This window comes from Mobula hypostoma, chromosome 9 (genome assembly GCF_963921235.1).
Source record: "Mobula hypostoma chromosome 9, sMobHyp1.1, whole genome shotgun sequence".
In the NCBI taxonomy this organism is placed as follows: domain Eukaryota; kingdom Metazoa; phylum Chordata; class Chondrichthyes; order Myliobatiformes; family Myliobatidae; genus Mobula; species Mobula hypostoma.
In genome coordinates, this window is record NC_086105.1 from 135,325,318 (window position 1) to 135,347,090 (window position 21,773).

A 21,773-nucleotide genomic window follows, 5' to 3' on the forward strand; every position below is an offset into this window, starting at 1 on the left:
CGAACAGATTGTGTTTCCAGCTGAGCCCAGACTTTCCTTCCCAGGTGAACTTGGAAGGAGTTTGGGTGAGAAGATGACATGCTGAAAAGGACGGGCGGCAGGTTAGATGTTGACGAGGAACCCAAATAAGGAGGCACAAAACCACTTTACAAAGAAATCGAAAACGTGAAAGAACTTCAACACATGCTTCTATTTGTAAGTAAGATGAGGAACATAATTGCAGGATAATATTCACTCCAGTGTATAATGTAAACCATCTCATCTTCTTTATTAATGACATTATTGGTCCATATAATTTTTTTTTGCCAATTGGCAATTCATGTGATTTTAAAGGAAATCAACATTTAAATAGCAAGCAATATATATAACCAAACCATAATATTCTTTACCTTATAACCAAATTATTTTATGCTGCTCTTTGACACCTGCTTCCCTGTTGCCAATAAATGAGGACACTGGTAAAATGTAAATCCATTCATCCTGTATACTGATGAATGATTTTGTTTAAAAACTATTACTTAGAAGAAAAAAAATCATAAATAGCTTCCTATTGTTCTAACACATTCAATGATGATAAATTTGAAACTCTGAACCATTATCATTTATCACAATGGTGTGCCACATTATTGATCCCAATTCTTCTGCTCTTACTATTATGTAAACTCAAAATGTTTACAACAAAAATCTGAGACCTTTTCATACAAATCTTAATTTTTTTTCCTATGTCCCTAGGAGGTTTTGAAATGCATTCCTATGACATTATAAAGAATATCATAAAAATTTGTTCCGCTTTAATATATCCCATGTTTTTTTTTCTTGTTAAGCTGCATGTCATCTTGAAGTAAGGCAGCGACTTTCACCAAACACTGTGTCATTGGCTATAAAATGTGCCAATGTACAGTGAATACTGTCATGCTCCTGCTTCTAACATATGCCACTTTCACAATACCACAGCAATTTTTACTGTAGGAAAGTAAAGCAGGAGGATAATTCAAAGGATTGCTGCTTATACACCTCTTAGTTTCAGTTTCAATCAAGAGAATGGCAATTTATAAGACATTTCTGAACATATGAACATTCCATGGTTATTATATTAATTTAATTCTTTAATCAAAAAATCAAATTTGCCAAAGTCATCATCATCTGGGGCAATCAAATGGTCTTTTCTGGCTTTAGCTAGCTTCTGTTTTAGAACTTCTCTTCGATCCATCCATTCTTGTAATTCTGCTTTACTATGGGCAAGTTGGCAGTTCTCTCCATCTACACAGGTACCAGTCTGATGCCTGTAATCAACATAAACACACATGTATCAATTGATATTTACTTCCATAACACTGCTTTGAAGTAGAAGTTGTACATTACATATTAAACCAACATTGCAGATGTCTACTGAGGGGCTGGGCGTCACTGAAGTGAGACTCAAATCTACTAGGCAGCCAGGAAACAAGATGTGAGAATTTCATCGAATACTAATTCAAGAACCAATGTTGTATTTGGCATTCTCATATTTTTAAAATCACAATTTCAATACACTTTCATAATTCTTAAAATCATGGCTTCAAAGATTCAAGTACGTATATGTCACCATACAATACTCCTGAGATTCATTTTCCGCAGGCATTCACAGTAGAACGAAGAAATGCAATAGAATCCATGAAAAACTACACACAAAGACTGAGAAGTAACTAATGTGCAAAAGAAAACTGTGCAATTCCAGAAAAAAAAGCATATTAACTCGGCAAATAAATAAACAAACAAATAAATAATACGGAGAACACAAGTTGTAGAGTTTTTGAAAGTGGGTTCACAGGTTGTGTTCAGGGATCAGTTCAGTGTTGAGTTATCCACGCTGGTTCAGGAGCCTGATGGTTGAAAGGCAATATCTATTAATGAACCTGGTGGTGTGGGACCTAAGGCTCCCGTACCTCCTTCCCTATGGTAGCCGCGAGAATGACCTGGGAATGATTTGATAATGATTTGGATCTTTAGTGTTGATATAAATCTGTTAATTGTGGCTGTACTGACAGGACCAAAGAAATGGCTGCCTTCCTTACTGTAGTTTGATTACTGAAAACAGTAGTGCAAGTAGGATAAAATAATAAAGCTAACCAAATGAGATAACAGATTTTACTTCAAAGCACATACTCACTTTAGGTGAAATGAATATCTGGGAATGGACATAGATGGTAATAATAAGCACACAGCATTCATTATTTACAACAACCTTAAGTGTTATTGCTCTATGTTAGCTAGGTAATTGACAAATAATCACAAACTGCAAGGTCTTCTACAAATTATTATGCTGTTTATTGTTTTATTTTATAAAAGATTATTGCTGCCAATATAACTGGAGCAAAGGCCCTGACATACGGTTTCTGTTAACTAAATGACGGAAATGTCTTTCTTAAAGCTAAAACCGCGTGTTTATGTTGTTTAAGAATGAATTAGAGATTCTTACATTTCACAAACACTGAACTGTCCTGTTGGAAAGCGATATTGCCAGCAGTTTTGATCATCTTCACAGCTAAAAACTTTCTCCTTGTGTTTCTCTGAGGTTATATGCTGTTGCCACTGCTTCTCACTGTTACAGTTTTTTCCACAAAGCCAACAGTGATAGCAACTCTTTGAAGGAAACACAATAATAATTGCCTTTAAGTCCATTGCAGCATCGAAATGACAAAAAACTTGAAGTAACAGACATTATAAGTAAGAACAAAAGTGGAAAAAAGCAAGTAGTGTCCACTATAAACACGAGATTCTGCAGAAATCTGGAATAACAGACACCACCTCTTCTTTTGCTGGAGAAAGTGTATGATTAATAAGATGAATAAAAATCTACGCAAATTATGTACATTTCCCCTGAAAAAGATTGAAGTACTAACCAAGCAGAACAAAAGTAACAGTTCTCAGAATAGTTTTAATGAATATCGGTTAATAATAGAAACACTCAGACCAGTCTGCATCGGAAAGATGAAGTGGAATTTTGATATTTTTCTTCAATACTAAAAACTCAACCTGTATCACTTATTTGTTAAAACACTAAATTACACAGTCTTTCCAAAAAAAAAAGTATGCATCAATGTTAATCCCATTTACCAGATCTTGGCCTGTAGTTTTCTATGCTTGGCTGTTCACATGTTTGCTTAAACATTTCTTAAATGCTGGCAGTTGCTTACTCCACCTCTGAATACGTGCTTAGAAGTATGACTACTAAGAATGTATTCATTATTTCTGTGATCATTAACAGTTAAGTCAACTTTCAATGGTAGCAACTCCTGATAAAAATTAACTCCATCGCTTCACTCTTTATTAGTATGTCATAATAAAGAGTAATTTAATATTAAAAAAAACAAAATGTAAACTACCAAAGTACAAAGGCAAATTTTTGAATCAAAAATTCACAGGCGGGGAAAGACTTAAGCTTCCAAACTAACTTGAGAATCAGATAATAAAGCACAGACAAAATGCTGGAGGAACTCAGGTCAGGCAGCATCTATGGAGGGGAATAAACAGTCATTGTTTTGGGCTGAGATCCTTCTTCAAGAGTGGGGAATTCAGACTAGATCAAGGATCTCAATCTGAAATGTCAACTGTCTATTTCCCCCCAAAGATGCTGAACTCCTCCAGCCTTTTATGCATTGCCCCAGATTCCAGCATCCGCAGTCTCATGCGTCTCTAAGCTAAGGAGGAATGATGTCTCCCTTCCACATTGATTGCAAATTGTTGTTTCAAAAAGTTGTTGTCATACTTTAACTGCTTCTATTTTTCTTGATTAAAATGCACTTTATTTTGACATTCTAGTAACGAGGAACAGAAGATACTATACCAAGAGCTGGTAATTGACCTTTAATCATGCTCAAAGTAAATTTTATTATCAAAGCAGGTATATGTCTCCGTACACAACCCTGACATTCATACTCCTGCAGGCATACTCAGCAGATCTATAGAATAGTAACTATTAAAGGTCAATGAAAGATCAACCAGAGTGCAGAAGACAACAAATTTGCAAATGGAAATATAAATAAATAGCAATAAATAACAAGAACATGAAATAACAAGATAAAGGGCTCTTAAAGTCCTTAATAATGATCCCAGAATTAATTGGTACAGAAGTCACATTCTAAGATCTATACATTCACCAACAACATGCACGACTAGTACAATGTTGAGAACTAGCTGTCTAGTCAAATCCATCTTGGAGAGAACATAATCTATTGAAATTTTAAGTACTTGCAACCAAGTAAGACTAGGGACTGGAATGCACAATGAAGTACTTAAAATTTACAGAATTATACTTTGAATAAATTCAATTTGCAGGAGAATGTATCACTATATCAGAAATCAATATTGGAAAATTACTTAATGTCATTTACCACGGTCAGGAACTTGCAGTTGATCTGTTAAGCACTTGCTATTTAATCAGTCACTTACCACAAGATCAGCATAATCAGTCGGCATGTGTATCTGCTTCCCATTCTCCTTTGGTACAGAAGCTGCCTCTTCCTTTTCTGGCTCATGGCTTTTTACCCACTTTTCATATAGCTGCTCCATATCTAAGACTGAAAATTAAAATTAAAACTGAATAATGGGGAAAGAATTCAAAAAATGAACAATCAGCAGCATAAAGCTTCTTAGATTTAGATTTTCAATGAATAAACGTATTATTGTGTGCAGCAACCAGGCAGGAAAGTGGCTGCGGATAGAATATCAGCCAGGTCCTTGTTTAATAGTTCAACGTGCCCAGGAAACCATACAGCCTCTCTGGCATCTGATTCTTATATTTTTTTATTATATAAGAATGAGATTATATCATAGGTCTTTAATTTATCTTACTTGTTCCAAAAGTGTACAGTCCTTGACATGAGAACAATCTAAGTACAGTAAGTCACAATAATTCCAGGAGAGAGCAAATCTCTTAAAGGAAGTTTTTATTTTAAATGATGTCCCACATCAAGCCAGGAACATAGCACACTCATACTCCAATGGATCGTTATAATGCCTTTGTTACTCCCATCCAAACTATCAAAGGAAGGAACCTGACTGAACAAGGCTCTGCGGTGCGAGGAATCTAGCATGAACCCCCCGCCCCCGGCTCTCTCCACTACGGTCCTAGGAACCTGGCACAAACCCTTGCCTCCTGTTTGTGCTTCCACAGTAAAGAAATGCCCAGGTTCGGGAATGGAGAGGCTGATTTCAAGGGCTTGTGCTGGGGTGAATAGTACAACATGCAGGGCTGCTCAATAACTAGCACACTGTGGGCAGGCCACTGCAAGGACTCAATGTGCTTGCTTCATGGGTTGACAGATCCTGTCGGAGGCGATGGGAACTGTTGTGTCCATATTCATAAGACCATAAGGCCATAAGATATAGGAGCATAATTAGACCATTTGGCCCATCGAGTCTGCTCTGCCATTTCTTCATGGCCGATCCAATTTTCCTCTCAGCCCCAATTTCCTGTCTTCTCCCCATATCCCTTCGTGCCCTGATCAATCAAGAATCTATCAACCTCTGACTTAAATATACATAAAATCTTTGCCTACACAGCTGCCTGCGGCAAAGAATTCCACAGATTCACCACTCTCTGGCTAAAGACATTCCTCCTCATCTCCATTCTAAAGAGATGCCCCTCTATTCTGAGGCTGTGTCCTCTGGTCTTAGACTCTCCCACCATAGGAAACGTCCTCTTCACATCGACTCTGTCAAGGCCTTTCACCGTTCCTCACTGGCTGCACACCTCTCCCCAGAGCAGCAATGTGGTTGTTTCTCCTCAATGGAACAGTGGCTAATGCCCAGCAATGTTCTGAACTCACTGCCCATGCCAGGTCCCGTACCTCAGTGCTCAGTGACGGGTGGCCACACAATTTGCGCTAGCTTTCTCGACGCTGGGTTTCCCACACAGAAATTGCAACAACTGAGACAACAGGGTTCCCTGCACAGAGGAGATGCGTTAACCCATCCTGTCTGGCTCTTGTTCCTGGCAACCCGTCCTGAGGTCTAAGGGAGGTATCAATACATCTGCAGGTTAGAATTATTTTTAACATGCTTCAAAATTTCCCCTGCCAAAAAGCGTGTGCTTGTGTATAGGCACTGCAGGAGGTATGAATGTTGAGCAAGTCAGATCAGATTGTACCACTGCACTGATTATGTGACAAGCTGTACTAAGTTTTCTGATTTTCAGCAGCATATGAAGTTATTCCAGTTCATTACTGCAGAACTGTACTGGTATATCTACTCAAAAGTTCAAAGTTCAAAGTAAATTTATTATCAACGTACATATACGTCCCCTAAGATTCATTTTCTTGTGGGCATTCACAGTAAATACAAAGAAACACACAAAAGAATCAATGAAAAACTACACACAAAGACTCAGGATTCTACAGTTGAGGTACTGCAAAAGGAGAGAATCCATATTGTCCCATATCAAAAAAGGTTTTTGTTCAATAATCATTGCAGAACTGTGCTGTTTAAGAATCTAAAAGGAAGGATTACTCTTAAGAAGAAAATTATTTGATGTATATGACGGTAGATTTTTAAGCAGCTTTAAAGTTTAAACAGAGAACAATAAAGCTTTAGTCTGCACTTACTGTTATTGTCTTTCATATAGGTCCACATGTCTTTTTCCTCAAGACTGTGGGCAAAGGAGCAGTTTCCAATGTACCCACATTTCTTTCCTTTCGCTATATGCATGCATAACTGAAACAGAGAGATATCACTATGGGATCCATTATTTGCAATGGCAATTAGTTACTTGATATCATCATAATACAAATACTTACATCAAACTGTTGTGGAATTGGTTTCTTTGATGGCAAAGGGCGTATTGTTGTCCATTTTTTACGTTCATTGGACATCACTAATAGCACACGATGCTCTTTGGTCCAACTGTAAACGGGTTTAAAAAAAACATGTTGGCAAAGATAGTAAAATGTTTCATTTCTAGTAGCATATGTCTACTATATATTGATATTCTTTGCATGATGATCAATATACAACGGAGACTAATGTAGAATCAACACCAAAATCTCTAGGGATTTTCCTATTTGACAGCCAAGCTCCACATCAGGGGTGAGGGGAAGAAATGGGAACGTGCTTATAGAATAGAAGCAAGCTGTAAAGGAAGTAGGCTACCTTCAAATCTGCGCCATTCAAGATGATCATGGCAGAATGACACTTAGCCTCAAATTCTCCTCTCATACAGTCCCCAAAATCCCGCAATTCCCCATCTCGCAAAAATGTACCTATCCCCACTTTAAAGATTTTTAGCCTCCACAACACTCAATGATAGAGAATTCCAAAAATTCATTACCCTATGAGAAAATAAAACTCACAGAAATCTTACATGAGTTAAAGCCCCATCCTGACCACATTCAGCTCTTCTAAACTTCAAACATGGCCTCAACCTGCTAAGTCTCCCTTGATCATCCACTCCAGTGAATTTCCTTTGAACTGTCTACAATGCTACTCCAATTTATCTTCATATAACAGAGGGGATGTGTTTCTAGAAAATTGTCCATATCTTGATTTTCTGTAACATGAACCCTTTTCAGAAGTTGACAAAATTTGTTGTTTCTTTTGCATTTTATATTTTTTTTCTTTCACATAAATTCCTTAAGGGAAAAATTTATTCCACATTTCAAAATTTTTTGGTGGAGATTTAGGAATTCCGAAAAAGAGAATTTCTGTTATTTGAAGTGCCGCAAAGTGAGAATACTCTGTATATCCTTATTCATGTAAGGGACCCAATCATTTATTATCATTATATTTGAAGACCTAAACATGATAGTTTAAAACTGTTTTCTGAATTACAAAAAAGCACATAGCACAAAGCATTATTTATACATAAATGTCGCATCAAACTTGGAGGAGACAGATGTGTAATGAGTTGTAGTACTCAAAATTTTGTTGTAGAAATACAATACTCTACCATTATTTTCCTCAAAACATTTCACTTTCTGGCTCTCCATTCAAAGGGTAGTTATTATTTTTTTATTTCCTTGACATAACCAAAGCAATTTTACCACAGGAAATGTAGTCAAGTAACTTCATAATCAAAGCAGAATTTAATCTACATATCTACATTGAAATTGATCATGGTGTTAAAAATTTAATTGTTAAAATTTCAATTCTTCAAAGTTTGGTTGCTGAAGTTTCTTCCCCTCACAACTTCACTTCTGTAACTGATTCATATTTCTAACTTAGGATATTGTACTGTCTTTGCATGATTTCTTTAAGAGTACTTCAACAGGACTGATTTGGATCTTACTTGCCCTCTTTACTTGTATTTTACGATTGGGGCAAGGATGTTGTGTATGCAGCATTAATCCCTTTCAATTTCACACTTCAATAACTAGTAGGGCAAAATATCATTGCCACCGTAACACCAAAGGCAAATGGAACTAACAATGGGTACTGTTTTTTCAATATGGCCAATGTATCAGTGTGTCACTCAGCATCATTATGTGCCATGTCATAATGAGATCAAGGTCTTTCTATGGCCATGATTGTTCCTGGCGAATTTTTCTACAGAAGTGGTTTGCCATTGCCGTCTTCTGGGCAGTGTCTTTACAAGATGGGTGACCCCAGTCAATATCAATACTCTTCAGAGATTGTCTGCCTGGCACCAGTGGTTGCAGAACCAGGACTTGTGATATGCACCAGCTGCTCATACGACCATCCACCACCTGCTCTCATGGCTTCACCTGACTCTGATCAGTTGGGGGGCAGGGGGAGACTAAGCAGGTGCTGCACCTTGCTCCAGGGTGAACTGCAAGCAGGTGGAGGGAAGGAGCACCTTACACCTCCTTTGGTAGAGATGTATCTCCACCCTGCTACTCAGCTGTATCACTAATCAGATAAATAACAATGGCAAACCTATTTTCCTGAGAATTCCTATGTCATCCATCAGATTATAATATATCCTCACAACTTTAAAAATGAAGTAACAAATTAGATTAGCCACTGCAACTGAACTAATTCCTGCATTAGGCAGTCGGTATTTTGCATTATCCAAGCATTCTTTAAAATTTACATAATTGAATAAAAACAATAAACATCTAAGTGTCTATGATGCTATAATACAATTACACACACATTCAAGAACCCTCCTTTGACTGAATTTACAATAACTGTTCAATTACTTACGGATGTCTTGCTTTAGCATTGCAGTATTTTCTGTTCTTGTCTGGCTCACTGACCTGTCCATACCTCCAGCATTGTCCACAGACAAACATGAGCTTTAAGTTGAGGTTCCTAGATTTTGAAAAACCTACAGGTACCTTGAAAATTCAAGAAAAGCAATCACTGACTATTCACCTCCAATGAGGCAGCACAAGGCAATAACTCCAACCTATGCCACATTATAAAGAGCCCCAGGATATTGAGTCACTATCTTAATAGATTCTGCAATGCTGGAAATCCAGTATAACACACACATAAATGCTGGAGGAACTCAGCAGGTCAGGCAGCGCCTACGGTGAGGAATGAACATGCCACATTTTGGGCCGAGAAAGGGTCTCAGGCCGAAAGGTCAACTGTTCACTCTTCTCCATAGATGCTGCCTGACCTGCTGAGCTCCTCCAGCATTTTGAATGTGTTATTTTTAATTACGATACTGTCTACTCATTTACTGGAATAATTACTACAGTAACAGGTTTGAAAATTTGTAGTTATTCCTTCAAAATTTGCTTGAGTCATACATCCAATCTATGGAATCATAGAGCAATACAATACAGAAATAGACCCTTCAGGCTACCGAGTCTGTATGAACCATTAAGCAGGAGTTTTAACATTAATCCTATTTATATAGAAGAACATATAGAATATTACAGCACATTACAGGCCCTTCGGCCCACAATGTTGTGCCGACCCTCAAACCCTGCCTCCCATATAACCCCCCACCTTAAATTCCTCCATGTACCTGTCTAGTAGTCTCTTAAACTTCACTAGTGTATCTGCCTCCACCACTGACTCAGGCAGTGCATTCCACGCACCAACCACTCTCTGAGTAAAAAAATCTTCCTCTAATATCCCCCTTGAACTTCCCACCCCTTACCTTAAAGCCATGTCCTCTTGTATTGAGCAGTGGTGCACTGGGGAAGAGGCGCTGGCTATCCACTCTATCTATTCCTCTTATTAACTTGTACACCTCTATCATGTCTCCTCTCATCCTCCTTCTCTTCAAAGAGTAAAGCCCTAGCTCCCTTAATCTCTGATCATAATGCATACTCTCTAAACCAGGCAGCATCCTGGTAAATCTTCTCTGTACTCTTTCCAATGTTTCCACATCCTTCCTATAGTGAGGCAACCAGAACTGGACATAGTACTCCAAGTGTGGCCTAACCAGAGTTTTACAGAGCTGCATCATTACATCGCGACTCTTAAACTCTATCCCTCAACTTATGAAAAATAACACCCCATAAGCTTTCTTAACTACCCTATCCAACTGTGAGGCAACTTTCAGGGATCTGTGGACATGTACTCCCAGATCCCTCTGCTCCTCCACACTACCAAGTATCCTGCCATTTACTTTGTACTCTGCCTTGGAGTTTGTCCTTCCAAAGTGTACAACTTCACACTTCTCCGGGTTGAATTCCATCTGCCACTTCTCAGCCCACTTCTGCATCCTATCAATGTCTCTCTGCAATCTTTGACAATCCTCTGCACTACCAACAACACCACCAACCTTTGTGTCATCTGCAAACTTGCCAACCCACCCTTCTCCCCCACATCCAGGTTGTTAATAAAAATCACGAAAAGTAGAGGTCCCAGAACAGATCCTTGTGCGACACCACTAGTCACAATCCTCCAGTATGAATGTACTCCCTCCACCACGACCCTCTGCCTTCTGCAGGCAAGCCAATTCTGAATCCACCTGGCCAAACTTCCCTGGATCCCATGCCTTCTGACTTTCTGAATAAGCCTACCGTGTGGAACCTTGTCAAATGCCTTACTAAAATCCATATAGATCACATCCACTGCACTATCCTCATCTATATGCCTGGTCACCTCCTCAAAGAGCTCTATCAGGCTTGTTAGACATGATCTGCCCTTCACAAAGCCATGCTGACAGTACCTGATCAGACTATGATTCTCTAAACGCCCAGAGATCCTATCTCTAAGAATCTTTTCCAACAGTTTTCCCACCACAGACGTAAGGCTCACTAGTCTATAATTACCCGGACTATCCCTACTACCTTTTTTGAACAAGGGGACAACATTCTCCTCCCACCAATCCTCCAATACCATTCCCGTGGACAACGAGGACATAAAGATCCTAGCCAGAGGCTCAGCAATCTCTTCCCTCATCTTGTGGAGCAGCCTGGGGAATATTCCGTCAGGCCCCAGGGACTTATCTGTCCTAATGTATTTTAACAACTCCAACACCTCCTCTCCCTTAATATCAACATGCTCCAGAACATCAACCTCACTCATATTGTCCTCACCATCATCAAGTTCCCTCTCATTGGTGAATACCGAACAGAAGTATTCATTGAGGTACCTCGCACACTTCCACAGCCTCCAGGCACATCTTCCCACCTTTATCTCTAATCGGTCCTACCTTCACTCCTGTCATCCTTCTTTTCTTCACATAATTGAAGAATGCCTTGGGGTTTTCCTTTACCGTACTCGCCAAGGCCTTCTCATGCCCCCTTCTTGCTCTTCTCAGACCCTTGCCCCTTCTTGCTTCCCTATATTCCTCAATAGACCCATCTTATCCTTGCTTCCTAAACCTCATGTATGCTGCCTTCTTCCACCTGACTAGATTTTCCACTTTAGTTGTCACCCATGGTTCCTTCACCCTACCATTCTTTATCTTCCACACCGGGACAAATTTATCCCTAACATCCTGCAAGAAATATCTAAACATCGACCACATGTCCATAGTACATTTCCCTGCAAAAACATCATCCCAATTCACACCTGCAAGTTCTAGCCTTATAGCCTCATAATTTGCCCTTCCCCAATTAAAAATTTCCCTATTTTCAATCTATATTGAACCTATTTTATTCTCCCCACATTCCCCATCCCCCCATAGTGGCCAATTAACCCTATCAATCCAAAAAGGGAGGGTGCAAACTCCACACAAAAAGCACCCGAGGTTGGGATTCAACTTGGGTCTCTGGTACCGTGAGGCAGAAGCTCTATGAGCTGTGCTGCTGTGTCGCTCCAAGAAGCTTATGGCTTCATTTGAAATACATGCATTTCATTAGTACAATCGTATTTATAGCCAGAAGCCAAGTTTTATATGGAAAACAGGCGAATGGGCTACAAACCAAGCCTCATTTGTACTGTTCAAGAACTACTTTGCTGGTATCACAATAACATATCTCACACATTAAACTAACACTGATGACTCACTCTTGTCGCCAAGTGCAAGAGTTGCTCTTCGGGATTTGCAATGGAATATCAAAATATTTCTTGTAAAGTTAATAATTTACAGTAGGTCTAATGTATGCTTTTCCTGTGAATGCTGCTTACCTGAATCTATGTGATGCTGCTACAATGTACCTGTGCAAGTGATAATAAACTTGACTTTGACTTTCGATAAGCTACTCATTAAGTGGGGAAAAGATGTGCCAGCAACACTGTAAGGATGGGAAGGGGTAGATTTTACGCCCAGTATGTTCTATAGTGTGTGCATAGTTCAGCAGCTTCATGGTCTGCTATATTACAATGGATGGAATATTGCTGTGGGTATACTCGGCTCTGCTCTACAAGTGGGATGAAAAGAAACAATGGAGATAAAACAAGGTATCTTCAATATTTGGCAAATACCCCGCAGAACTGATGGATGAACTGAAATATCCCTTTCTCTGCTGAATCATTCCAGTAACTTGTAGTGAAGAAATATACTGAGTGGGAGAGGGCAACCATTTTCAATTATTGCAATTGTTTTCAATACCTAGATACTTAGGCACATTTAGGAATTATAACCCTTGTCTATTCTCAAACTGGTTAGTTAGGCGTCACGGTAGCCCAGTGGCTAGTGCGATGCAATTACAGCTTGGGAAATTCAGGAGTAAGGGGTTAAATTCCAGCGCCATTCTGTAAGGAGACAGTAAGCCCTTCCCATGGAATGTGTGGGTTTTCCCCAGATGCTACGGTTTCCTCCCACAGTCCAAAGATGTACCGGGTAGGTTAACTGGTCACTGTCCTGTGATTAGGTTAGGGTTAACCAGGTTTGTGGGGGCTGCTGGGGTGGCCTGGCTTGAAAGGCCAGAAGGGCGTACCCTGGGAGGAAGAGAGGGAAAGAGGAAGGGAGGGAGAGATGGAGGGATGGATGGATAGATAACTGGCTTAATTCAAAGTATGAAGGCATGCTCTTGATTGTGGTAAAACTGGTGATGTAATTCTGTAAGAATTTACCCATCTGGTGTTGGTTAGCAATTGCTCCCGCCTACATAAAGTGAATGATTCTACTATGAGATCAAGCAAGAGGAATCAGATCCTAATGATCATTTCCAGTGTAATTTTCCAACACTTGGTTCATAATATCACTGTGTTATTTAGCAATATAAACCTCCTGTGGGTATTACACCAGTAATAGCTCAGTGCACAAAGTCTGGTTTAAAACTGAAAGAAGCACTTGGAAATTATACATAGACCACTATGCAGCCCGGCTCCGCAGGAGGTCAACGCCACCCTGAATTCAAATGTCCGACTGACTGCAACAGAATAAACAGCAGAAATGGTTGAAGAGCTGATTGGAGACATCTGAATTTTTTCCAAAATTCCTAAGAAAAAGGCGTAGTTTATAACAATTGGCATTCCAACTGGATAATTAGTGAAATAAATGTAATATTCATTTTGCATATTGGTGTGGTAAGAATGAATATTGTTATTTGATACCACATTCAAGTGTCCTGAGTTCTGAACCACATTAATTTAATCAGCACTTGCACGGTTCGTTTATAATCTCACTTTCACAGTATTTCTACAGATCGGATCAAGAACATGCATTCGAAAGAGAAGGATTCTGAAATAAATCAAAATGAGAAAGACATCTCTTTAACATCTGAGATGGGATTGAAAGTTAGTTGGTTTACAAAATCCACTAAGAGCCAGTGAAGCCTCTTCTATTTGTTGATTAGCCTCAATATTTTGTTAAGAGTTCGTCTAAGACACAAAACTTCCTGCAATTAGTCAAAATGTGACAAATTCAAAAAGAAAGATTTAGTTATAAACATGCATATGTAAGTATATCTTGGGGGAAAAAATTGAAGACTAAATAAATAATTTAAATAGCTAAGTCTGGGATATTTGGGTCCATTTTCCTCATGATTATTAATCGTAAAGTTTACATTTGGTCTTGACGTACCCTCACACTGTTTTTTTACCCCAAAACCTTTGTCAGCTACTATCATTACAACATGGTGAAGTCTGTTATACAATGAATATTAAGAGTAATCCTTGTTTTCAGAACATGGATATCCAAACTCGCTCTGTAATATCAGCACATATTTCTAGAACTCAGAAACTGCCTCACCCCCAGAGTCTGGTATGTTAATCAGTCCATGTGAGGAACTGTCAGAACTGAATTTGCTAGTCAGACAACAACCATCCCTGCACAACGTACACAAACACATTTGGAGATGTTTACCTGCCCTGCTTGGACACTGGCTTCCATGTTCTGCCAATACTTTTTTGATTCCTGAGTAATTACTTCATGAGTTATATCTGGCAATGGGAATATAACAATGTAAAGTTTCAACATGCAAAGGTACGAACATATATACGTACAGATATATAAAATGAAGATACATACACAGAAATAATGTTGGTCTTAAAAGACAAGTTCATGAAAATAAGTTTGATATGGGATTTTGTTTTTAATGAGTTTCAAAGAATGCACTTTGGCTATTCTTTTTTTCAAATGTTCATGATCAATATTCACTCGTCTTTTTCTAGTAGCATAAACGAACAAATTAATTATCATGCAAATTCCTACATCAAACTTAACTTGTTGCTATAAATTTATACTAAGGGATTATTGAATCATACTTGGCTGAAACATAATTCAAGGAGTTTTCTAAACTGAAAGTTAAAATCCAGTCTTTATGAACATCCTTCAAACCAACCAAAATTCCTCATTTTGTTACTGAGATTTGTACTCCTTTAAAGTACTAAAATGGAGTCAATTTTAAAAAAAACCCTTTCATGGTATGATTTTAATTACGTTATAGGTGACAGTGGCAGGGAATAGAACTAATCCATTGAATGCATTTCAACATAGTGCTTCAAAATACAATAAAAATATTTATTTGCACTCTAGTTGATCTTTCATTAATCCTGTTATAGTTACCATTCTGTAGATTTGTTGAGTATGCCTGCAGGAAATGAATCTCAAGGTTGTATATTGTGACATATATGTACTTTGAACTTCAAAAATTACAATATATAACCCACTTTGAGATTATTTACATAAATGAATCAATACTTCAAAGCAACAATGCCTAAAAGAGATTTATAAACCTGAAAACTATAAACATTCCAACACCAGACACAAGATCAAGAGGATTTAAGTCACAATCAACCTATATTCCAGCAACCACTCCAATAAGTGGTGTGCAGTTAGCAATGAGCACACTGTCTAACAGGACTGCTCTATGAATCTCTACGCACCTAATATCCGTCCTACTGTAAAGAATTTGCTAAAAGAACCAGTAGGAAGGGAAACTAATTGTTTACCTCATAGGTGAAACACTTCTAAAGTTATATGCTTATAACGTCAGGAAAGTTTGAAATAGGGGATTTATAATGGGAAATACTGAAATTAAAGTGAAATTAAACAATTACTCTCATCTGCCTTTACTGAAGACACAAATGAAAACCATCAAAAATATTATGAACCAAGCCACGGGGAAGATTAAAGAAGTGAAGGAAATTAGTTGTAGTAAAGGTATAGCACCAGGGAAATTAGTGAGACTGAAAGACAAATACATCACAAGAATCTGGTCTTTCAAATTTCTAAGCAACACACACAAAATGCTGGAGGAGCTCAACAGGCTAAGTAGCATCTACAGAAAAGAGTAAACAGTTGATGTTTCAGGCCAAGACCCTTCTTCAGGACTGGAAAGAAAGGGTGAAGACATCAAAATAAGAAGGTGGGGGGTGGGATAGTTCCTCAAATAGTTTCTGCAGATGAATAGCAAATGTTGCCCCAGTGTTTGAGAAAAGGACAGAAAACACGAAGTATATTACCACATCACTGGGACGGAAAACATTGGAATTTATAATAAGATGGAAAAAAGAAATTAAAAACTGTAGGATTAATCAGTCATCATGGACTTAACATAGAACATTACAGCACAGTACAGGCCCTTAGGCCCATGATGGGTGTGCCAATCTTTTAACCTACTCTAAGATCAATCTCATCCGACCCTCCTATAGCCCCATTATTCTATCATCTATGTGCCTATCAAAGAGTTTCTTAAATATTCCTAATGTATCTGCCTCTATCACCACTCCTGCAGGGTGTTCCACTCACCCACTACTCTTTGTGTAAAGAACTTACGTCTGACATTCCCCCTATACTATCCTCCGAACATCTTAAAATTATGCTCCCTTGTACTAGCCATTTATGTAAAAAAAAATCTTGCTTGTCCAATCTACTGGAGTTCTTTGAGGATACAACTAATAGAATAGATAAGGGAAACTAGTGGATGTGGTGTATTTAATTTTTCAAAAGGCTTTCAATGTGGTCAATAAGTAGGAGCACTTGGAGTTGGAGGGCAATATACTGGTATAGACTGAGAATTAGTTAAGACAGAATGTGAAAGGTGGGAATAAACCAGCAAGCTGTGACTATTCCAGAAATGAGTGCATGGCACAAACTATCCAAAATCCCTATCAAAGATTCAGCTGGGTAGGCAAAACTTGGCAGTATTCAGTGAGATGGATTAGTATGAAAAGCATGGCACAACTTGTAAAATCTCCAATCACAGGGGACAAGGCATGAGAAACACTCACTGGACTGAAGTTCAGAGTAAATTTATTATGAAAGTGCACATACATAACCAAATGCAACCCTGAGATTCATTTTCTTTCAGGCATACTCAGCAAATCAAAGAAACATAATAGAGTCAATGAAAGACCACACCCAACAGGACGGACAAACAACCAGTGTACAAAAGACAACAAACTGTGCAAACACAAAAGAGAGGAAAAAAAGAAATATTACTAATAGATAAATAAATAAGCAATAAGTATCAAGAACATGAGATGAAGAGTCTTTGAAAATGGGTCCAGAGGTTGCAGGAACAGTTCTGTGATGGAAGTTGAGTGTTCTTGTTCAAGAGCCTGACGATTGAGGGGTAATACCTGTTCCTGAACCTGATGATGTGGGTCCTGAGGGTCCTGTGGCTTCTTCCTGAAGGAAGCAGCAAGAAGAGAGCATGGCCTGGGAGTGGGGGCACCTTGATGATGGATGCTGCTTTTCTGCGACAACACTCCTTATGGATGTGCTCAATGTGGGGAGGGCTTTACCCGTGATAGACTGGGCTGTATCCACTATTTTTTGTAGGATTTTCCATTTAAGGGCATTGGTATTTCCATGCCAGGCCATGATGCAACCAGACAATACACTCTCCTCTACACATCTATAGAAGTTCTGCAAAGTTCTAGATGTCATTCTTAATCTTTGCAAACCTCTAAGGAAGTAGAGACATTGCCATCCTTTCTTCGCTCTTCTTAGGCACCGGAACAATTGAAGCCTGCTTGAATCAGGTGGGTACCTCCGACTGCCAAAGAGGTTAAAGACATTGCTGAGCATTCCAGCCATTTGATCAGTACGAGTCTTTAGTGCACTGCCAGGTACGTTCAGCCTCCTGAAGGATGCACTCACGTCGGCCTCAGTGACTGAAATCACAGGGTCAATGGGGGCTGTGGGAGTGTGTGAGGGTTCCGCCATGCTTTCAAAGTTCAAATGTTCAAAGGTCCATTTATTATCAAGGTATACAACACTGAAATTCTTCTTCTCCAGATTGCCGCGAAACCAAGAAAGAAAAGAACGGCATTGTGAACATCAATCCCAAATCCCACCTCCCCACACCAAAAAAAATGAACAAAAATGAAACAAGCATATTGACCCCCAAATCCCCTCCTCCACACACAAAAAAACAGAGAGAGGAAAACACAGAATGTAAAAAACTATAAGTCTAGAAAAAAAAAGTCTATAGTTCAAGTCCATTTCCAAAACGCAGAAAACCTGGGTAACGTTCTCTGGGCACAGCAGCCTGTCTTTCCCGCTGTAGCTGCAAACAATCCCACCAGTGATCAAAAGGCAGTCTCCTCTCTCTGTAGCACAGCAATCCTACTCACAGTGAGCAATCTCACCAGCGATCAAAAGGCGGTCTCCTCTCTCTGTAGCAGAGCAATCTCACCAGTGATCAAAGGCAGTCTCCTCTCTCTGTAGCAGAGCAATCCTACCTACGGTGAGCAATCTCACCAGCGATCAAAAGGCAGCCTCCCCTCTCTGTAGCAGAGCGATCCCACCAGTGATCAAAATGCAGTCTCCCATCTCCGGTAGCAAAGCGATTCCTCCGTGATAAAAATGTAGGCAGCCAGTGCTCACCTTCCTGGTATTTGCCTCGATTTTCAATCTCCCTCATCGCTTTAAGCAGCGGGCAATGGAAGCTTTAATCAGCGAAGTGGAGACGAACATTGGCTTGCGTCCTGTCCCACAGACTTCTCGCCATGAGGTTTGCTCACGCTGCTCTTGTCTCCCGGAACCCTCTCAGAGACGGCAGAGCGCTGAAACACCCAAACATTCTCCAAACTGTAAATCACAGGCTCCAACAGTTCCAGAATCACACGCAAGGGGAAAAACAAACAAAGACATAAAAGAAGTGAAATATATGGTTTCCATGGTCTATCCAGAAGATGTCGACCAAAGGAGTGTTGCACACAGGTGCCATCCTGACCGGATGTGTTAAATATCCTAGGCAGTCAAAGTGAGCACAGACGGCATTGAACTCATCTGGAAGCGAACACTTGTTGTCACCTACATCGCTTGGTTTTACTTTGTAGGAGTTGATAGCATTCAAGCCCTACTACAGTTGTTGAACATTCTTCAGTGATTCAAGTTTAGCCTGGAATTGCCACTTTGCCCATGAGGTAGCTTTCTGGAGATCATACCTGGACCTCTTGTATCTTACTTGGTCGCCAGACTTGAATGTCACTGACCTGGCCCTCAGAAGATTGCGGATCTAGTGGTTTATCCAGGGCTTCTAGTTGGGGAACACTCTGAATTATTCTGTGAAGCCACACTTGTCTACGACTGTTTATATAAAGTCTGTGACTACCATGGTGTATTCATTCAGATCCTCGGATGATTCCTTGTACATGGCCCAATCCACCGACTTGAAGCAATTCCATAGCTGCTTCTCTGCCTCCTGTGACTGCCTCTTTGGTGTCCTTATCTCTGGAGCCTCGCTCTTTAGCCTCTGTCTGTAAGTAGGCAAGAAGAGGACATCCAAGTGACCAGATTTCCCGAAATGTGGTTTGGGCATGGAACGGTAGGCATTCATTATTGTAGTATAGCAGTGGTCTAGTAAAGACAAGTTGCTAGAACCTAAAGGTCTGTATTCAAGAGTATTCATGGACCCATTGGTTGAAGGTCTTCTAAATTCACTGGATTCCAGAAGGGTACAAGTGGAATAGAAAACAGCAAAGGTGCATCCCTCATTAATGAACAATGGACAAAGGAAACTCGATGACCACACAGAGAGAGAGAGAAAGATTGGCTTTACTTGTCACAAGTACATCGAAATCTAGAGTGAAATGTGTCATTTGTGTCAAATCAGCAAGGATTGTGCTGGGCAACGCGCAAGTGTCGCCAAGTTTCCAGTACCATCACAGCATGCTAACAAATCAGTAAGCCTAACTGTACATCTTTAGAATGCAAGAGGAAACTCAGGCAGTCATGGGGAGAATGTACAAACTCAAAGATCAAACCCTAATCTTACAGCTGGTGCTGTAAAGCCATGCACAAACCACAAAGCTCCTGTGATTCCCACTCTGCACCCACCCTCCAAAAAGCACTTGGGTCTTTTGCAGGGGTTCCCAACCTGGGGTTGACGGACCCCTTGCTTAATGCTATTGGCCAAAGGTTGGGAACCCTTGCTCTATGGTAACAAGGAAATAAAAATAATCAGAATGGATGTACACTTTTGGCAGAATTACACGGAACTCACAGAATGCATTGAATAAATAATCTCAGGGGAATACAGAAAAACAGCACAGTATCAAAAGAAAATAACAGCCTCTGTTAGAGCACCTACTTGTGTCGTGTTGCATTATCCAGACTTTCAGTTCTACTAGACTGTGTGCATAGAGACATTCATCTTCTCTATTACAACCAAAGCGTACTTCATGACGGCAGAGATCAAGTAGTTTAGTGTTGTCAAAAGGTCGAATTTTAGAGTATTTCACTGTTGTTTCTCGAAGAATGTGAACGAGGCACCTAGTTAAAAGATGAGAGAATTCTATATAAGAAAACCATAATATATTCAGTAATTCTACAAAGCAAAGAAATAAAATGCAAGTAAGAGTTTAGAATAGTACAAGCACAGTCATTTTAAGAGGCCTGTTCCTTCATTACTTGCAATGTTGTATGACGTGGGCAATCGTGGTCTGCCATCTGTCCTTAGTCTGCTTGTGGGGAAGACCCCCTTCATGCTGTTGTTCCTACTCTTTTCTCTAACCATGATCGTGATTGTTCTTGGCAAATTTTTCTACAGGAGTGGTTTACCTTCTTCTGGGCAGTGTCTTTACAAGACAGGTGACCCCAGCCATTATCAATACTCTTCAGAGATTGTCTACCTGGCGTCAATAGCAAGTTCTGGAAACTCCTAACATTTTTGCTGCACAATTAACAGAATGTTGGACATACAGGTTGAGTTCCGCTTATCCAAAACGCTTGTGGCCAGAAGATTTTCAGATTTCAGATTGTTTTGAATTTTGGAATATATATAATGAGATAGCCTGGGATCGCCATCATTTCTGACCCTGAATATATGTAAGTAGTCTTTGCCTTGTACATAACACATATGTTATGTTTTGTAACTCCAAAACTTAAAAACCAATTGCAAATAAAAGACGGGAGACCAGGAGAACAGGTCTTAGTTTTGTTTTTACTTTAAGCAAGGTGCACGCGTATCATGTGGTAGTTTCATGACGTATGCAATTCACGTATGTAATTCACATAATGAATTATTTAAACAAATAAAGAATATGTACTCAGACAATATATTTACAATATTACTCAAATATTACTGAAGTATTAAATACACAACCAATCCCTACTGCATAGCTATGAACTCCAACTCAATATAGTATGCATCTCAGAATATACACAGAATACTATTCAATGCATCTCTTATATAGACATCCACAGCACAGTATTGTAAATTTTAAATTGTCCCACTCAAGGCTAAAGATTCAATCGCTGTGGAGGATTTCTTACTCTTTTGGGATAACACCTTTCCTGACAAAGGGAGGTCACTCTGCTTGGCAGGAGATACTTGAGGCTCTGAAACAGTCTCAGGTTCTGGAGCCTCCTCCATAAGTGGTTCTGACAGCTCTGGACACCTTTCTTCTGGATGTGTTGGCATCCTGAACAATGCATGGCAAGCTTCACTGGATAACGTACATCATAACGTGTGTGTACAATGTCTGACATCACCATTTTCTTTACTTTTGGAAAGCCACCTCAGACTGCTTTGTCTGTTGCCATTATTTCCCAACCTGTAGTAATGAGTTCAAAAGGTGGAGCA

General features: G+C 39.4%; 1 protein-coding gene across 2 annotated transcripts in view; it reads right to left on the reverse strand.

The window, feature by feature from the left end:
• Positions 1-215: 215 nt before the first annotated feature.
• zc3h7a (zinc finger CCCH-type containing 7A) overlaps positions 216-21,773 on the reverse strand; it is a 106,448-nt gene continuing 84,890 nt past the window's right edge. For both annotated transcript variants that reach the window (XM_063059237.1, XM_063059238.1), the window contains exons 17-24: positions 20,280-20,461; positions 14,600-14,676; positions 9,142-9,275; positions 6,777-6,882; positions 6,585-6,693; positions 4,432-4,559; positions 2,459-2,622; positions 216-1,283 (exon numbers count right to left, since the gene is read on the reverse strand). In XM_063059237.1, the coding sequence (XP_062915307.1) occupies positions 1,094-1,283; positions 2,459-2,622; positions 4,432-4,559; positions 6,585-6,693; positions 6,777-6,882; positions 9,142-9,275; positions 14,600-14,676; positions 20,280-20,461 (1,090 nt within the window). In that variant the 3' untranslated portion in view covers positions 216-1,093. The remainder of the gene's footprint in view (positions 1,284-2,458; positions 2,623-4,431; positions 4,560-6,584; positions 6,694-6,776; positions 6,883-9,141; positions 9,276-14,599; positions 14,677-20,279; positions 20,462-21,773) is intronic.